This window comes from Falco peregrinus, chromosome 10 (genome assembly GCF_023634155.1).
Source record: "Falco peregrinus isolate bFalPer1 chromosome 10, bFalPer1.pri, whole genome shotgun sequence".
In the NCBI taxonomy this organism is placed as follows: Eukaryota; Metazoa; Chordata; class Aves; order Falconiformes; family Falconidae; genus Falco; species Falco peregrinus.
The window spans coordinates 1,127,516-1,142,500 of NC_073730.1; the positions used below are offsets into that span (position 1 = coordinate 1,127,516).

The following is a 14,985-nucleotide window of genomic DNA, read 5'->3' on the forward strand; positions in this document are numbered from 1 at the left end:
CACTTGTCTTCCCTATTCCCAGTCAGATCCTCTCTCTCCCCACTTAAGGATCACTTAGCTGCTTCTGGCAGCCCACTCTTCTGTCTGCCTAGTCTTTTGTCTTCTTCACATTCACCTCACATTACTCCCTTCCCCATGCTGTTAGAAAGAATAAATACCCACTGAGAGACAGGAAAGCTTCAGCCCTCCAAAGCATCTGGAAAAAGCTATTTCTGGCAAAGCCACTTCAAGTCACCCATACTATAGGCTGAAACATAGTCACTCAGGTAGTATGCAAAGCTGTCAGCTCTAAGAGATGCAAAAGATTCACACAGCTCCACATGTACAGAAATTCTCCACTTTGGCTGCTGTGACCCAGCAATTTCTATTAAGCACATATGAACTTTTGTGTAAGAATTTCAGTTTAGGTGAGTTTTCACAGCCATTACTGTAACAAAAACCCCCTTCCCAAGTTTTAAGTCTCTGTTTCAAGGCACAGATGCCTACAATATTTCAGGTACAGTGGTTGCTAGATTTTAAAACAAATAAATAGATTTAAAAACAAACTAACAAATGTACATCTCAGCAGAGCAATGTATTTTTTCCTTAGCCATCTACTAAATCATGTAACATTTTTGGAAACATACACCCTCAAGCGGGCAGCTGGCATGCAACATTTTAGTACAAAATTGTTATGTTTTGACAAACTGAAAACACTTTCTCACACAGCGAAATCTTTGGCAACCCTAACAGCAAACAGACAGAATTACTGTCCTGTTACATGTGTGTGCGCACAGCAGAATACAGCTTCTGCAACACTGCCATTCAAAGTACATCGGAGACATTGTCCCACCAGCCTTCCAAACATGAGTACCAACTACGTCCTACAACTGCTAAAACTGCAAATCATTGTTTTGGATTATTAAGAGATAGCCACACAGTATAGTCAGTTAATAGTTGAGGGTTTCCCAAAAAACTAGGGTCATGCCCTGGGAAGGGTTAAACACCTGACCTACTAGACTGACACCGCACCTCTTCCTTACATGGGTGCTTCCCTAAATTCATACTCCCAACAAATCTTTCAATTATCACAGCAAAAGAAAAAAATCACTCTTGCAAATAAACAGAAGTTAAACTATAGCTAACGTGTGCTGTCAATATTAATCAAATAATGCCACTTTCTGCAAAACCATCTCTATTTCTAGCACATTCCCAGGACAGCAATCCACCAGAAAATAGTTTGAAAAAACAAGCGACAAGTTTCCATTCTTAGCAATGTAACTAGCTTCACTGCAGTGAGGACAGTTAACCACGGGCTACTAGCCATCCAGCAATCCAGGCAGCTAGTTTCCAGACAGAAAAAGGTAAATGGCTTCCGTAGCAGTACGTGCCCCCTCAGCGCTGCCACGCTGCAACAACAGTGGGGCAAGATGCACCAAGGCCATAAAAGCACCTCATGCAGAAGTTTGACCTGCGCTTGATCACCACCCCAGTTCAGACTGATGACAGCCACCATTGAACACTTAAGATAAGGCTCACTGTAATAACTACCCTGTGCCCCTCTGTCCCTTCTAGGTCTGCTGCTATTACAGCAAGTCTATAGGCTGTCATCTCACGCTGCAGCCTCCTCACACTGTAACACACCCGGGCTGCAGTCACACAGGTTCTGCAATGCAGGCGTGCTTCACAGGGGCAGGAGCAGCATTCTGGGCTGGCAAAGCTGCCAATGACTGAAGCTAAAAATGCTTCCACTTTTAAAGCCCTTGGAAAAGGAGCAAGTTGTCCCATAATGCAGCACAGGCGAGGCAGTGAACCCTGGAGCACTGCAAAGAAGTTCCAAAAAACACTCACTGCTATTTTGGCATGGGGAGAAGACAGAGGGTCTGCAGCCCAGACCATGCGGAGAGAAGAAATTGCCTGATGCAATTTCACACAGTGAAGACTAAAATATCCACCACTGGTGAAACATCAGAATGATAATCAATGATATTTCAAACAAGTCTAAACAGAGCTCCAGCAATGAGCAATTTAGATATGCATCAGTTCCTTGGAAAGTGATATCCCTGTATTTTAAGTGTCCTATAAAACCCCAGTATGTTTAAGGACAAAGAATTCATTGTTCCTAACTGCAGAAACCTAAGATACCAACATGAACTTCATACTGATGCGAAGTTTTAAAATATTTGTCTTACTTTACCTAGCTAATTATAGTATGTTTGCGGGGTTTTCAATTTAAAGTTAAAAAAAAATACACAAGAAAAAAATGTTCTCTGAAAGGTGGATGAAGTGCCTGTGATACCAGGTGGTTGATGGAATTGAACATGTTATTGGCAGTTTGACTTTGACACAGTTGGAGTATGAGTTGGAACCTGAATTAACCCTTAACCAGCACTCTGCATGTCCTGCTGAGCACTTCGTTAAGCACCAGCAAATCCTTTTGTTCAGGAGAGGAACTTCAGAAAGGATGCACCTCCACAGGATGAAGGAGCTGACTGGAAGTTCACCGTAAGGAATGAGCTCAGCAAAACTAGGGGACAGGTAAAGGTAATTCCAGCAGGGGGAGACCGCAACCAATGACTCATTAAATCCCCCAGACCCAAAAGAAGTTGAGATTGAGCATGTGAACTAATTAACATGAGAAGCAAGAGAATTATTTCATGAATGGGGAAAGAGTACTAAGCAATGAAGGAGCTGGGTAACTTGTAACCAACGAAGGCTGACATCTTTGTATGCTAAACTGTATAAATAGCATGAAAGTGTTGACGGACGGGGAGCTAGGCATTTGTGCCTTACTGCCTAGCTCCCTGCTCTGTGCAAAGGAATAAGGAATATCCCAACCTGGTGTGTGAATTGGCACTGCACATCAGGAATTAATCTGCTTGCGGCGGGACAACATCTAGGTAACATCTTGTAGAATACAATTTTTTTCCATCTACCTTGAGAAAGCTGCAAACATATTTTCAACTTTTTAGATGAAAGCTTTCATGCTTGTTCCCAAAACACTGACAACTTCCTTAAGATCTGTATTACATGTTCAGTTTAAAGTTCGCCTTTTGTTTTTTTGTGGTATGTTAGGATTATTTGCCAGAAAAACTAAAAATATCTGCAGAAATGCAATAGACCCAAGAAATTTATTCATGACTTAAAGGAAATGTTATCAAAACTAAAATTTATTTTAATCTTAAATATGCTAATTATTTTGCAAGATAGTTCAAATTCTCTTGTTTCAACACCTTCAGCACAGGCTTTACTATCTAGTTCTTTTTACCGAATCATTATTATTATTTATACGATTTATATTTATTTATATAATAAATAATTTAGTATTTTCTTGATTAATGCAATTACTAGTTTCTAATGCACTTAGTAGATTCTTCTTCATTTTTAGGGCATTTTCTTTATCCAATATATCAATTGTTGCTTTTTTTAAAAAAAAAAAAAATCCCAAACTAAAAATGCCCACAGAACAATTTTCGCCCTGTTGCTGTCTGTGGTGGTGGAGAACCATGACGAATAGGAAAAGAGACCAAGGCTCAAACCTGCTCTACAACGTATCTTTCTATTGCAAAGCGAGGTGGTATTACAAGGTAACAACAGGAGTCATCATGAACTACCCTTAACCTTGGTAGCCATATACCATCACCATGTTTCCATACTACAGACCACCGACAAGAACAGCAGACTATGAGCAACTGGGAACTAGCACAATAGTTACTAAAAACTTCCTTGTAAAAATCTTTGATGTAATAGTATCCAGCAGCCTAATGCACAGAGGCAGAAAAATCACAAATTTTTCCTTCTTTCACCACCCCTACACAGGGGCTGCACAGTACTGAGGTACATATTCTAGGGCAAAACTAACTGTAAGTCAAATGCAAGTATTTCCCCCTTCCCGATAACGTCTGGCTCTCAGTATTACTGACACACCGCATCTCAGAATTCTACCAGGCCATTAAAAGCTGTAAGATAAGAAAGCTTCAATTTTGGTTCCTCCTACTTTTGAGAATGTATGCTGATGTACTGAAACATCTCCCTGTGACAGAGGTAATTAAAAATAATTAGGGTGAAGCGGATTAAATGTCTGTATGTACATACATAAACAGACAGAGAGAACACATGAGATGCCACTCACTTCATTATGTGATTTGTAAATGCCAATGCAGAGCTGCTTTTTTTTTTTTGGTCATACAGCAGATTCTATGAACTCTATTAGAATCCATATGAACACACAAAGTGATTCTCCTCAGTTGTCTACTCAATGGGGACAAAGAGAGTATTATTCACAGGTAACAAGAGGGATGGTGTAAAAGCTGGGCAGCAAGGACGGGGTTCATTGAGGGAGGAACTAAAGAATTCATTAAGGTGCCATGTAAGGCACAGCAGCTTTGTAAGTATTCTCTGGTGTGCCAATAATGTCCTAACAAACACCCCAGTAAATGAGTTAAGTCGTTTTCCCTCACATTAACACTGGTTTCAGTGTCATTCAAGCTGTGGTCATTTACAGTTTCAAAAAACATGCTTGATCCTTTCTATAAATCACACAAGCAGCCTGGTACCCAAACACTCTTCTGGGGGTGCCACAACATTTTCCAACAAACTTAGAACAGCATTCTAGCAAGAACGCTGGAAACCAGAGCAGGATTTGTTTGGTTTAGTAACACAGTTACTTGCCCCAGTGGTGTAACAGGCAGCCGCCCTGCTAGGAATTTCCCATACCATTACATACCATTTATTTTTCAGGCAATTTTTAAAATACTTCTTTTAGAAGATGCTATATAACTGATGCACCCCACATTTAAACTCATACTAAGTAGTCTACCAAATCATATCCTCCACCAGCAGCATGAAGACGGAGTGCATTGTGACACCTCATACATATTTAATAATAGCCTGATAGGCTGTCATTAACATCAAACAGCAATCTAAGTTTGCTACATTAAATGTGATCCCTGAGTTAAGAGCACAATCACAAAGTGCCTCGAAGATCGCGCCTGTAAGAAATACCCACCAACTTGGACAAGGTGTAATGAGGCCAACTTTACTGAAGAAGCCATTATTCACATGCTGGATTTAAAATTATTTTAAAAAAAGAAAAAAAAAAAAGAAAGGAAAAAGAAAAAGCTTCAATGGGTCATAAGACCAGACATGCCATGAGGCAATCTGTCACGAAGTACTCATATTAATAACTGTTGTGTCAAAACTGAACATTCAAAAGAAAAGACAAACCTTCCTTTATATGTTTCATGAGATGTAAGCCCACGGAATTAGTAATTCGTAAAATGGACGAAAAAAATCAGATTTGGATACAACTATTAACAGAACCCTGTCAACCTCTTTAGAACCAGATTTTGACTGTCCTACCTTACAATTGTAACTCTAGAGGGGAATATTCTTCAAAAGCTAAAAAAAAAAAAAATTCAGTATGAGAGTCATTAATGAAGAAATTAAGATTCTCTATTCATGTAGGTCCTAAGCAAAACAGCAGAACTCTGCTTTGTGCCCAGCTATTGCTGAGCAAATGCTAATTGGCTGGCACTATTTTCTCCGTTGTGTTGACAACAATAACGTTGGTGTGCACACAAGAAAGCACACCAAAGAAACATACTAAAATCAAGAGCCAGTGGAAGAAAGGGTAGGGAAAGAGGGGAAGTAGCAGAATAGAAAGCTTATATTGGCCAACGGTCTCGGACAAATTTTTCTGATTAGCTGAAGAACAGGCATTTAAAGATTACAAAAGCAAGCAATTAACCCGTAATGCAACACCACATATCATTAATTTCACTGCATCTGATTTCAGTCAAATATGAAATATTTTTCCAGAATATTTGTTAGTCTCAAGATAAAGAAAAATTTAACTAAACATATAAAATAATGTAGTTATTTCCATTTTAACCACTATTTTGTTTGCTAAATTGGTCAGCAGTTAAAGCTCAAGACCAAGACCTAGAAGAAACAACTTCTGCCTTGACACCAGCCCTCCTCTACTTTCACTATTATAGTTAACATAGAATATAGAGATAGATACATATAGAGAGATAAAACAGAATATTAGAACACAAAACACAACTGTGCCAAGAATCAGGAATGCTGTCAAAATGTATTGTTCTAAATTGTGGTGGCAGTGCTTTCCTTCAGTTTTTCTTCTTCTATCCAGCACTAACATAATTTCAGTCTATTTATGTCCCCACTGCACTTACTTTCTGGACAACAATGTTAAAAATACTTACATAAGCATCAATATTGGACATTGATTTTAAAAATCAGTCTAAACACTCCACTTCACAGTTCCTAACATTTTCACTGCATTTCATGCAGCAATAAGCATGCAGAATGAAAAGCTAAAGTTGTTGAATGTTACAAGCTTTTAATTTTTTTAAAAAAGTTAACTCGTACCTTTATCATTCTAGAGAGATCTCCAGCATCTGCTAATTCCAACACTATGTTCAGTTCATTGTCTTCGATGAATGAGGCATAGTATTTAATTACATTGGGATGATTCAGTTGCTAAGAAAGCAGAATAATAATGCACATTTTAGTGTAAAGTGTCTGATCTTTTAAGACTGACAAATGAAACATTATTACTTAGGCAAACAAAACAACCCCTACAACCTATTTCAGTATGATACAAAAAGTATATGCTTACCAGCAGCATTTACAAGAAATATATTGCAAGAACATTATGATTTAAGTTGCAATTTTAGAGGAATTTTGCTTCAATGTATCTATGCAATAGCACACTAAACTGTTACCTGAAACAGCAAAGTCAATTTCTGAAATCAGTATTTTACTGTACAGAGTACACAGTTTAAAATACTGTGTACTTTTAGCAGAACTTCTACTTGAAGAGTTACCTATTCTTCTATAGGATTTACTTCTCAACATTAATTTTATAAGCAATAAAGATTAAAAAACTCCTTTACAGATAAAACAGTGGTCACCTCCAGTATATCTATGAAGAACTTAATATACTTTGATGATGGCTGCACACCTTTTAAACAAATCTTTTACCTTAAGAAGATCTATTTCTTTGATGCAGTCAGCACGGGCTTTGGCATCCATTAAATCAAATATCTATGGACAAGAGATAAGACATTTTTAAGTGATAAAAATACAGCAAATTGAGTGATCATTATTTCATAGCATAAAGCTACCCGAGTTATGCACTTCATGGCAAGATGTAACACTACAGTAAGACATATTCCTAATATTCTTAATGCTCTGATTTAATGTACAGATTCGCTGCTATATCGATTCTTTTAGCCCCCTTGTAGGAAACAAGTTCATTGTAAGTAAATTTTCCAATTACTTAGTCGCCATCTCCACATATCTGTTCAAACACGCAGCAATAATTCATCACATTTCCTTCAAGTTGGTTTTAATCCAAATCTCAGCATCGTCTCCCATTCCTGCCACACCATTATCACAAACTGATTCTTTCTAGTACTAAGAATACCTTTTTTCCCTAGTCTCTTGCTACAGTCTTCATTTTCTATTCTAAGTAATGCATACACTTTTACTCTATCTCAGGATCAAAACTCCATTGTCACCTCCAGTTCTTTCTCCCCATTTCCTTGTCTCCAGTAAGCAAGGAAGGGATTTGGGTTCCGTAATTTGTTTACTGGAGTCACTTCTTTCTAAGCCCTCATCTGTCACCTTGACTTTTACAGCCTTTTACAGTCAGACATCTCTGCTTTTCATTTTTTTCCCCACCTCCCATCTGCTCCATATTACTCTGCAATCTATCTCATTTGCATCTCCCCCAGTTAACCACGTTACTCTCCACTAATTTCAATTTTTGCTTGGAGTAATTTTTCCAGCCATTAGAGTCCTTGTCCATGTTTTACACATCTATATTTAACCCAATATCGTTCTATTTTCACTCCCTTTTTTTAACACCTTTGGGTTCCTTCCTCACTTCACTTTCTCAAATGCGCATCGCCATACACTGCCACCAACCACTTCCCTTAGAAGTGACCAAAATGTTCCTTCTTCAAGGAACCCTTTCTCTCTCATTTGAAATAACTTTCTGAATAAACAAACCACCCCCCACATCTCACCCCCTGCCCCACCCCCCAAAAAAAAAAAACCCACAAAAAAACCCAAACAACACACACCCCATACATACAAACACCCTCATCAATTTCCGTGTGGTCTGCCTATTACATTTTGAGCTATCCAGAAGAGTAATAGAGATGCACTATGAGGTTTAGCAATTGCCACAACATTTATGATACTATCTTTCCCAGTTACACCTTTTCAATGTAAATTATTTCTTTCTGGATAGTCTCCAGGAAAAGATGCTATGTACTGTTAAAGTCACTGGTACCTGGTTCCATCAGCTCGAAAAGATCAAAAGCTCAACAGCTGACCACTTCCATTTCATATCTTGCCAAGAACCCCAGAAACAAAAATAAGGATTAACAGAATTTAGAGTACTGAATGTCTGCAGAGAGGTCATCTCTTATACTGACTGTGTAACTGTCCATGTGAATCACAGTCTTTACTCAAAGAAGTTCAAACAAATCAGTAAGTCCACATATGACCTGCTAAACCACATCTTCACTTTGTATGCCACTATGCAAAGTAAGTTTGTCATTCCCTTAATCAACTGAAAGGCAAAGTCTAGAGACTTCATGCATAGAGCAAACATGCCCTTGACTAGCCACTGCTTCCCTTCAGACACCCAACCTTCTGTCTTCAGAGCTGGCATAAGAAAAAACAGCCTGGAGTGGATACAAGATTCACTTTTTGACCAAAAAGACAAGTCTACGTCAAGAACTCAAATGCCTGACTCCAGGATAGTAAGAAGAAAAAGGAGAGGAGGAAACAAAGAAGAAAACAGAACTAGTTACCAAGAAAGAAAGGGAACAAACCAATTCACAACTACTTGTATATTAACGCCAGGATGATGGGAAGCAATTGTTCAAGAAGGAGATTGGGGGGGACTCAATAGAAACACAGCAGGGTAAGCCACAATAAAGGAACACTAACACTAAGAAATAAAGCAATTTCAGATGTAGTAGAAGAAAAGAGTTAGTACTATATATGAAATTACAGATACAAGAAGGTAAATAACACTGATGAAAAAGACAGAAAAGGTACTTTATGAATTAAGGCTGGGAACTTAGAGAAGGACATGAAATAGCATCTGTTACAGATCTCAGCTCTGAATGAAAAAAACACTGCTCTTTAATCCTTTGGACAATAGACTAAAGTCCTAGTGTTTGGCACAGTCATGAAAGCCTGTAATGATTTTTTTTCTAGGAAACTTAGGAAAGTTCTAAACATGAAAGTGAGCACATTAACTGAGGAAGTACTGGGAAGGCACAAGATCATAACTGCCTTTCCCCGTAGCCCAGCAAATGGAAAATTTTATACCTCCTCTCCCATAAGCAATCAATGGAAGTGTGTACGGGGGAGCAGGGAAAAAAAGGGACAGGTACAGGGATGCGTTTTGAAGTTCACACCTTTGCTAAATTCTAAATAATCGTGAGATAAGAACACTCCTTATGACATAGAACTCCAAAACACTGGAGAACCTAATCAAAGCTGCAGCAGGAATTTTAGAAAACTGTACACAAATTGTCTCCTGGTACCATTTGGAGAAATTACCCAAAGTACAATTTCAAGATTCAAAAGAATTTCTTTTCATGAAAAAGCAGGGTGGTTTGTACCTGGTAATGGCTGTTCCAACCTGCCAAAGGGCACGTTACCTTGGCTGCACAGGGAGCACTTCCCTACACACTGCACAAGCAGATTTTGTGAGCCCTAGGCTCAGAACTGTGAAAGATCTAGGACCAAGGCCTAGGAAAGAAAGACAAATTTTTGTTTGTGTATTCTGGCTACTCTTCCCAGCAATTCTAATTTGTTATTAAACAGCCTGGAGTATACTAAACCAAGCAGCTGTTCTCACAAAAGGACAGACTGGAGTTTTATAAACATGACTCCCTATACTGCTGTAAGAAGCGTAGCAAAAGAGTGGCACATTTGTCACAGCTTCAGCTAAACAGAGTATTTCAAACATTACCTGAATAAAAGAAAGGAAGAAAAAACCTGAGTCTTAAGATGATCCTTACAAACACAATCCTTACACAGACAATCTGGAGATCTATTGTATATTGCTCTTGAGGTTCTCCATTAGACTTTGGCCCTAACCTTAAAAGTCTATAAATAACTTTCCCAAAAATTCAGAATTTCAGTTTCACAGGCACTAACCTCTTCCAACGATCAGGCTAGGAAAAAAAAAACCCACAACCCAAAACAACAACAATAGAATAAAATAAAAAATTTTCAAAAAAGCCACTCAATCCATGGCCTCTGAAGAACCTCTGCCCTATCATACCAGATTCAAGCAGTTTGCAGAGATTTTCTTTCTGAAGAGATTATCTTTCCATTTTGCCAAACTGCTACAGCTCAGATCAGAGGCTCCTAGTGTAATAGCCCATGTCAGTTCACACACGGGGCTACTGTAAACAAAATGAAAAAGCCTCCACGCTCCATCACCAGAAGACGACTCAACACTGAAGAACATCTTACTCCAAAAAAAACAAGCTGCAGTAAAAGATTTTAAGAGCTTAAGAACATCCTTCCAAGTGCATGTCAAAATTAGATGTGGCACCTGGCAGCACTCAGAAGGCTTATTTTGCAGGAGCTGTCGCAGACCAGATGATGGTGCAGCAGAAGCTGGTCTTTCCTTGTGGTTAATGCAGCCTGGCCATTAACGTAACAATAGGAAGCGATATCAGTATTTCCATCACAACCGTAACAGCTTATAGCTTTGCAAACAGACTCATTCCATCTTCAGCTACTGTTACTCAGCAAGCCAACCTGAAAGGTCAGCTTACCTTCCCAGCTCTCTACCCCAAGCGTGGCACACTGACTCATCCCACTGTGAAGGCAGTACTGCCTTGTTATTAGCAGGGCACAGGCCCAGGACTGCCCCAGATGTGCTATTGAAGGATACCAACCTTTTGTCTGGACTTCTCCTGCACTTACTTTTTTGAGCTTGGCTTTAGCTGTAGCAGCACATGCCTTGCAGCTGAGTGACTTAACTATAAGGAAGTCATTACAGCTGAATGACTTCTGTCTAGCTCATTTTTAGATTCAACTCAGCTTTGTGCAACTACAGTCTTAAGGAAATTATAGCAGATACAATACAGGTGTAACAAAACCAGAGCCATTAACATCTGTAAGCTTTCAGATCAACACAAAGCATTAGCAACCGACCACTTGAAAACACCCAGCAAAATCTCACATAAAGCCACCACCCAGCATCCTCCTCCCAGCAGAGCTCAGGACACTGATGATGCTCCATACAGCAATTATTGGAAACTAGTAGTAATTAGACTATATTGTTAGCCAATTACAGTGATACCAACACTTGAAAACTGCTGCATTTTGATTAGACTGCTAGGGCATTAATTAGACTAACAATAAATTCTAATTCTTGACTCCATTTATGAGGTCAGGATCACAGGGTAATTCAGGTTGGAGGTGTGTTTCTCTAGTCAGCACAAATTGCACAGTGTAATATACTCTTATTTAAAATTGTAATTATTTTCCCCCAATTTCTATTTTCAAGGACTAAAAGATCAACATTTCTACAAAGGAATTATGTTTGCAGTGAAAAACCTAATAATAGAAAAAATTATAGTAAATATTTTTATCATATGCCAGTTTTCATGAAGAGTGTAATCAAAAAAAAATATCAGTGTGGTAAGCACTACACCTTAGTTCGCAAATACAGCTGAAGAGACTTAAGACAGCTTTTTAAAAGTCCTCAGCATATTTTTTTTTCCACTTTGCAAAAATGCTAAGTGAAACAAAAAGTCCATTTCTAGGTCTCAGTTTTTCATTTCCTACTTAAATCAATAGCATACAAAGGAAAAGCAGAAGGACAAGCATGCACTGATACTCACTTCAAAATATTCCCCTCTATGTGCTATGCAGCTAAGGGATCTCTGGTACCTTTGCACCGAATCACTTCTCCGGTACCTTCATATGAGCATAGATTATAGTTTTATTCTTTCAGCATTCTAGAAATGCCAGTTGTAAGTACTGCCAAGAGATAGCAGTAATTTTAGAATCGTTTCTAAGCTATTGTAAACCACAGAGCAGGAACTGTTCCCTATGCAGACGTGTAAACTAAACAAAGAGGTTGCAATACATGAGATCAACTTCCCGAGTGAAGTTCTTACATGCATGCTCACACGTGCAAGTAGAGCTCCTAGAAAACTACCTGCATAATAAGATGGTTTAGAAACAAATTAACCACCAGATGGAAAACATCAGGCCTTGGGTTCTAAGTGTAGACTATCTGATCAATTACCAGCTACCAATTTAGCACATCATCTGAAGTAACATGCCGAGCTGGGAATCTACTTGATTCTTCTTGCTGGTAAGTCCATCACTATTCCAGATTTTCTTCTTGAGTTTTGAAAAGGATAAAGGTCTTTCTAACCTCACCATTTAAAGAACAATTTACCCAACTTCTGTTTGAAATTCTGCATAAAATAAAAATACCAAAAAGTTATTTCCAAAGCAAAACACAAGCATGACTGCTGTAAAACTACCCAGAAGTAAGCAAAATGAAGACTTGTATGCACATCAAGAGAGAGTATACCGAAGAGCAACAACAAGCATTAGAGTATTTTGCCACCAGGAACTGCTGTGCTGAGACAACAGCCCTTCATAAAGTGTGAAATTAGAAGTGCTTTCCTAAGATTAATTATCTCTAATTCAGGCCTGATGTAGCAATCCACTGACAATGCACAATGAATAATGAATGTAAGTGCTAGATAAAAGGATTCATTGTCTCAATCTCTAACACAGGGGTCTCCAATTTTAGAATGAAAGGGAAGGAAAGGTGGAACAACATAAGGCAGAAACTTAATGAATCTGGAAATTTGTTGAAATATGCAGTTTCACATAATGATTTCAGTTTTGAAAAAACAGCAAGTGAACTCATACAGCCTTGCAGTTGCTGACTTCAGACTTTACTCTTTTGCTCTTTAAGGATGTTTTCTGAGCATTTGTTCCAGTCTCTAGCAGCTGCTTACCTCCCCTTGCCAGTTACCACTGGAGCGCTCATTGCTCTGAACACCATGCCATACCCCAGGGTACCTGGTGGGGATGATTCTGTTGCAAGGGTTACCGAGGGTGCCAGTAGCAGAGACATGCGGCTTCTTCCTCAGGCACCACCTTTCAGTATAGTTTGGACCTCACACTTAACACGTTAAGAAACTGATATTGAAGCTCTTCAGACTTACACTGCTCTGTTCATAGTTTATCTGTGGCTGGTCTTGCCTGCTATTTCTTTGACTCAAAGTGTAGTTTAGACATTAACAAAAGAAATGAATATTTGGGGTTTAATTCTGGTTTTATTTAGGTAATATTTCAACAGCATAGTTCAGAAACAGAGTTCGATGGGAGAAAAAAAAAAAAAAAGGAGAACATTGCCTTCATTACAAGGCAGCAAATCACACATGGAGGATGAAGCACAAAGGGTACAACAAGAAATTGGTTAAATTACTGCTGGTGAAATTACTAGAAAGAAACTGCAAATTAAACAGTTTTCACTCTGCAACATATCCTACTGGAAATCAAAACAGGAATATTACTTCATCATGTCATCTGGACTCAACAGCAACTATGAAATCAGAGAGTGGTTTCTGTCACCATCTGCTTGTCCTTTCTCCTAGAGCATCTTACTGCCACTTGCTTCTGCTCACATTTACTTCCACAAACATACATTTTGTACACTTGAATGTAAGATTTATCAATATTGTACATATTTCAGCCAAATAAAATTTTAATAGCAGAAAATAAACATTCTTGTTGGAAAGCTTCATAAGAACTCAAAACTGGCAATCCTTTTGGAACCAAAAATGGCCTGAGATTCAGTAACTCTTTAAGGGACAACTGAAGAATTCTAAGTCACATCAGCCCTTGAAGGTAGAGGCAAACATGTGGAGCCCCTGATCAAATACACATAAAGAGAACAGCTACACACCCAATCCAGCCAGGAAAATGAAATGGGGAGGGGGTGGAACGGACACTACTTGCACGATCAGAGAGGAAGGCACGAAGTAGTCAAGATGTGAGACAAGAATGAAAGATGCGAGATGAAAATAGGGAAGTAGAAGAAAGTCCAGATGTTAGTTACGGTATTTAATGCAACGTACAGCATTTAGAGACACTGTCTCAGTGTGGAAATGTGGAAAGCAGTATCCATGCACAGGTCTAAAACAGAGAGAATAGAGCCTCTTCCTCATGACAAAGAGCAGCATACCTCCTATTTTGTCCATGCTGAGCTTCCATTAATGAGGCAACAGAAAAAAAGGCAGTATTTTAATTTGAATAAAACATGACTGACATTACAAGCAAAATATGCACCATCATAGAGCAGACCCACAAGAGCTCCTCTGAAAAAGCAATCACTTCTCACCACAAGGTATTTATGAAAACAAATTTTATACTGAAATTAAGTATTGTGACCATATCAAACAAAAATATTTCTACAGAATCTTAGGGAAGGTCACAGAAGCACAGTAACAATTAAGATGGTCTTCTGCCCAAATGCAACAGCTTTAGACATCAACTATGCAGACCAAAACAGCTGTGCCAAATGAACACTCAGTGCTGCCACAAGCCTTTTGAAATCCAGTTAACATTTCATTGTATGCTTTGGAATTGTTTTCCCTTACAGGTTAACCAAACCTCCTTTTCCATTCAGACAATCATCTTCTACATACATCCAGCCTTCATATGGAACGTGATTTTACAGTTCACAGAACATAAGCCCTCCTGACGTGCACTATGCAATAAAATTCAACAGAAAACCAACAGCATATGTTGAATACTTTGAGACAACTGGAACATTATCAGGATAAAGCCGTTCAGGAGAGGCACAACTCTTTAACCCTATTTCCTACCAACCACCAAGTATATTCTTAGAAATTTACTAAATGGTTAAATAAAAATCAAACACAGAAGCTTTTCTGCTAT

The 14,985-nt window shown here is 38.6% G+C and overlaps 1 protein-coding gene across 10 annotated transcripts in view; it reads right to left on the minus strand.

The window, feature by feature from the left end:
- Positions 1-14,985, minus strand: part of NEK7 (NIMA related kinase 7) — a 75,205-nt gene that overhangs the window by 38,243 nt on the left and 21,977 nt on the right. For all 10 annotated transcript variants that reach the window (XR_008748942.1, XR_008748945.1, XR_008748946.1 and 7 more), the window contains 2 exons: positions 6,988-7,050; positions 6,373-6,483 (listed from right to left, as the gene is read on the minus strand). Coding sequence is in view for 4 of the 10 variants with exons in the window: in XM_055814997.1 (XP_055670972.1) it covers positions 6,373-6,483; positions 6,988-7,050 (174 nt within the window). In the remaining 6 variants the exon portion in view is untranslated. The remainder of the gene's footprint in view (positions 1-6,372; positions 6,484-6,987; positions 7,051-14,985) is intronic.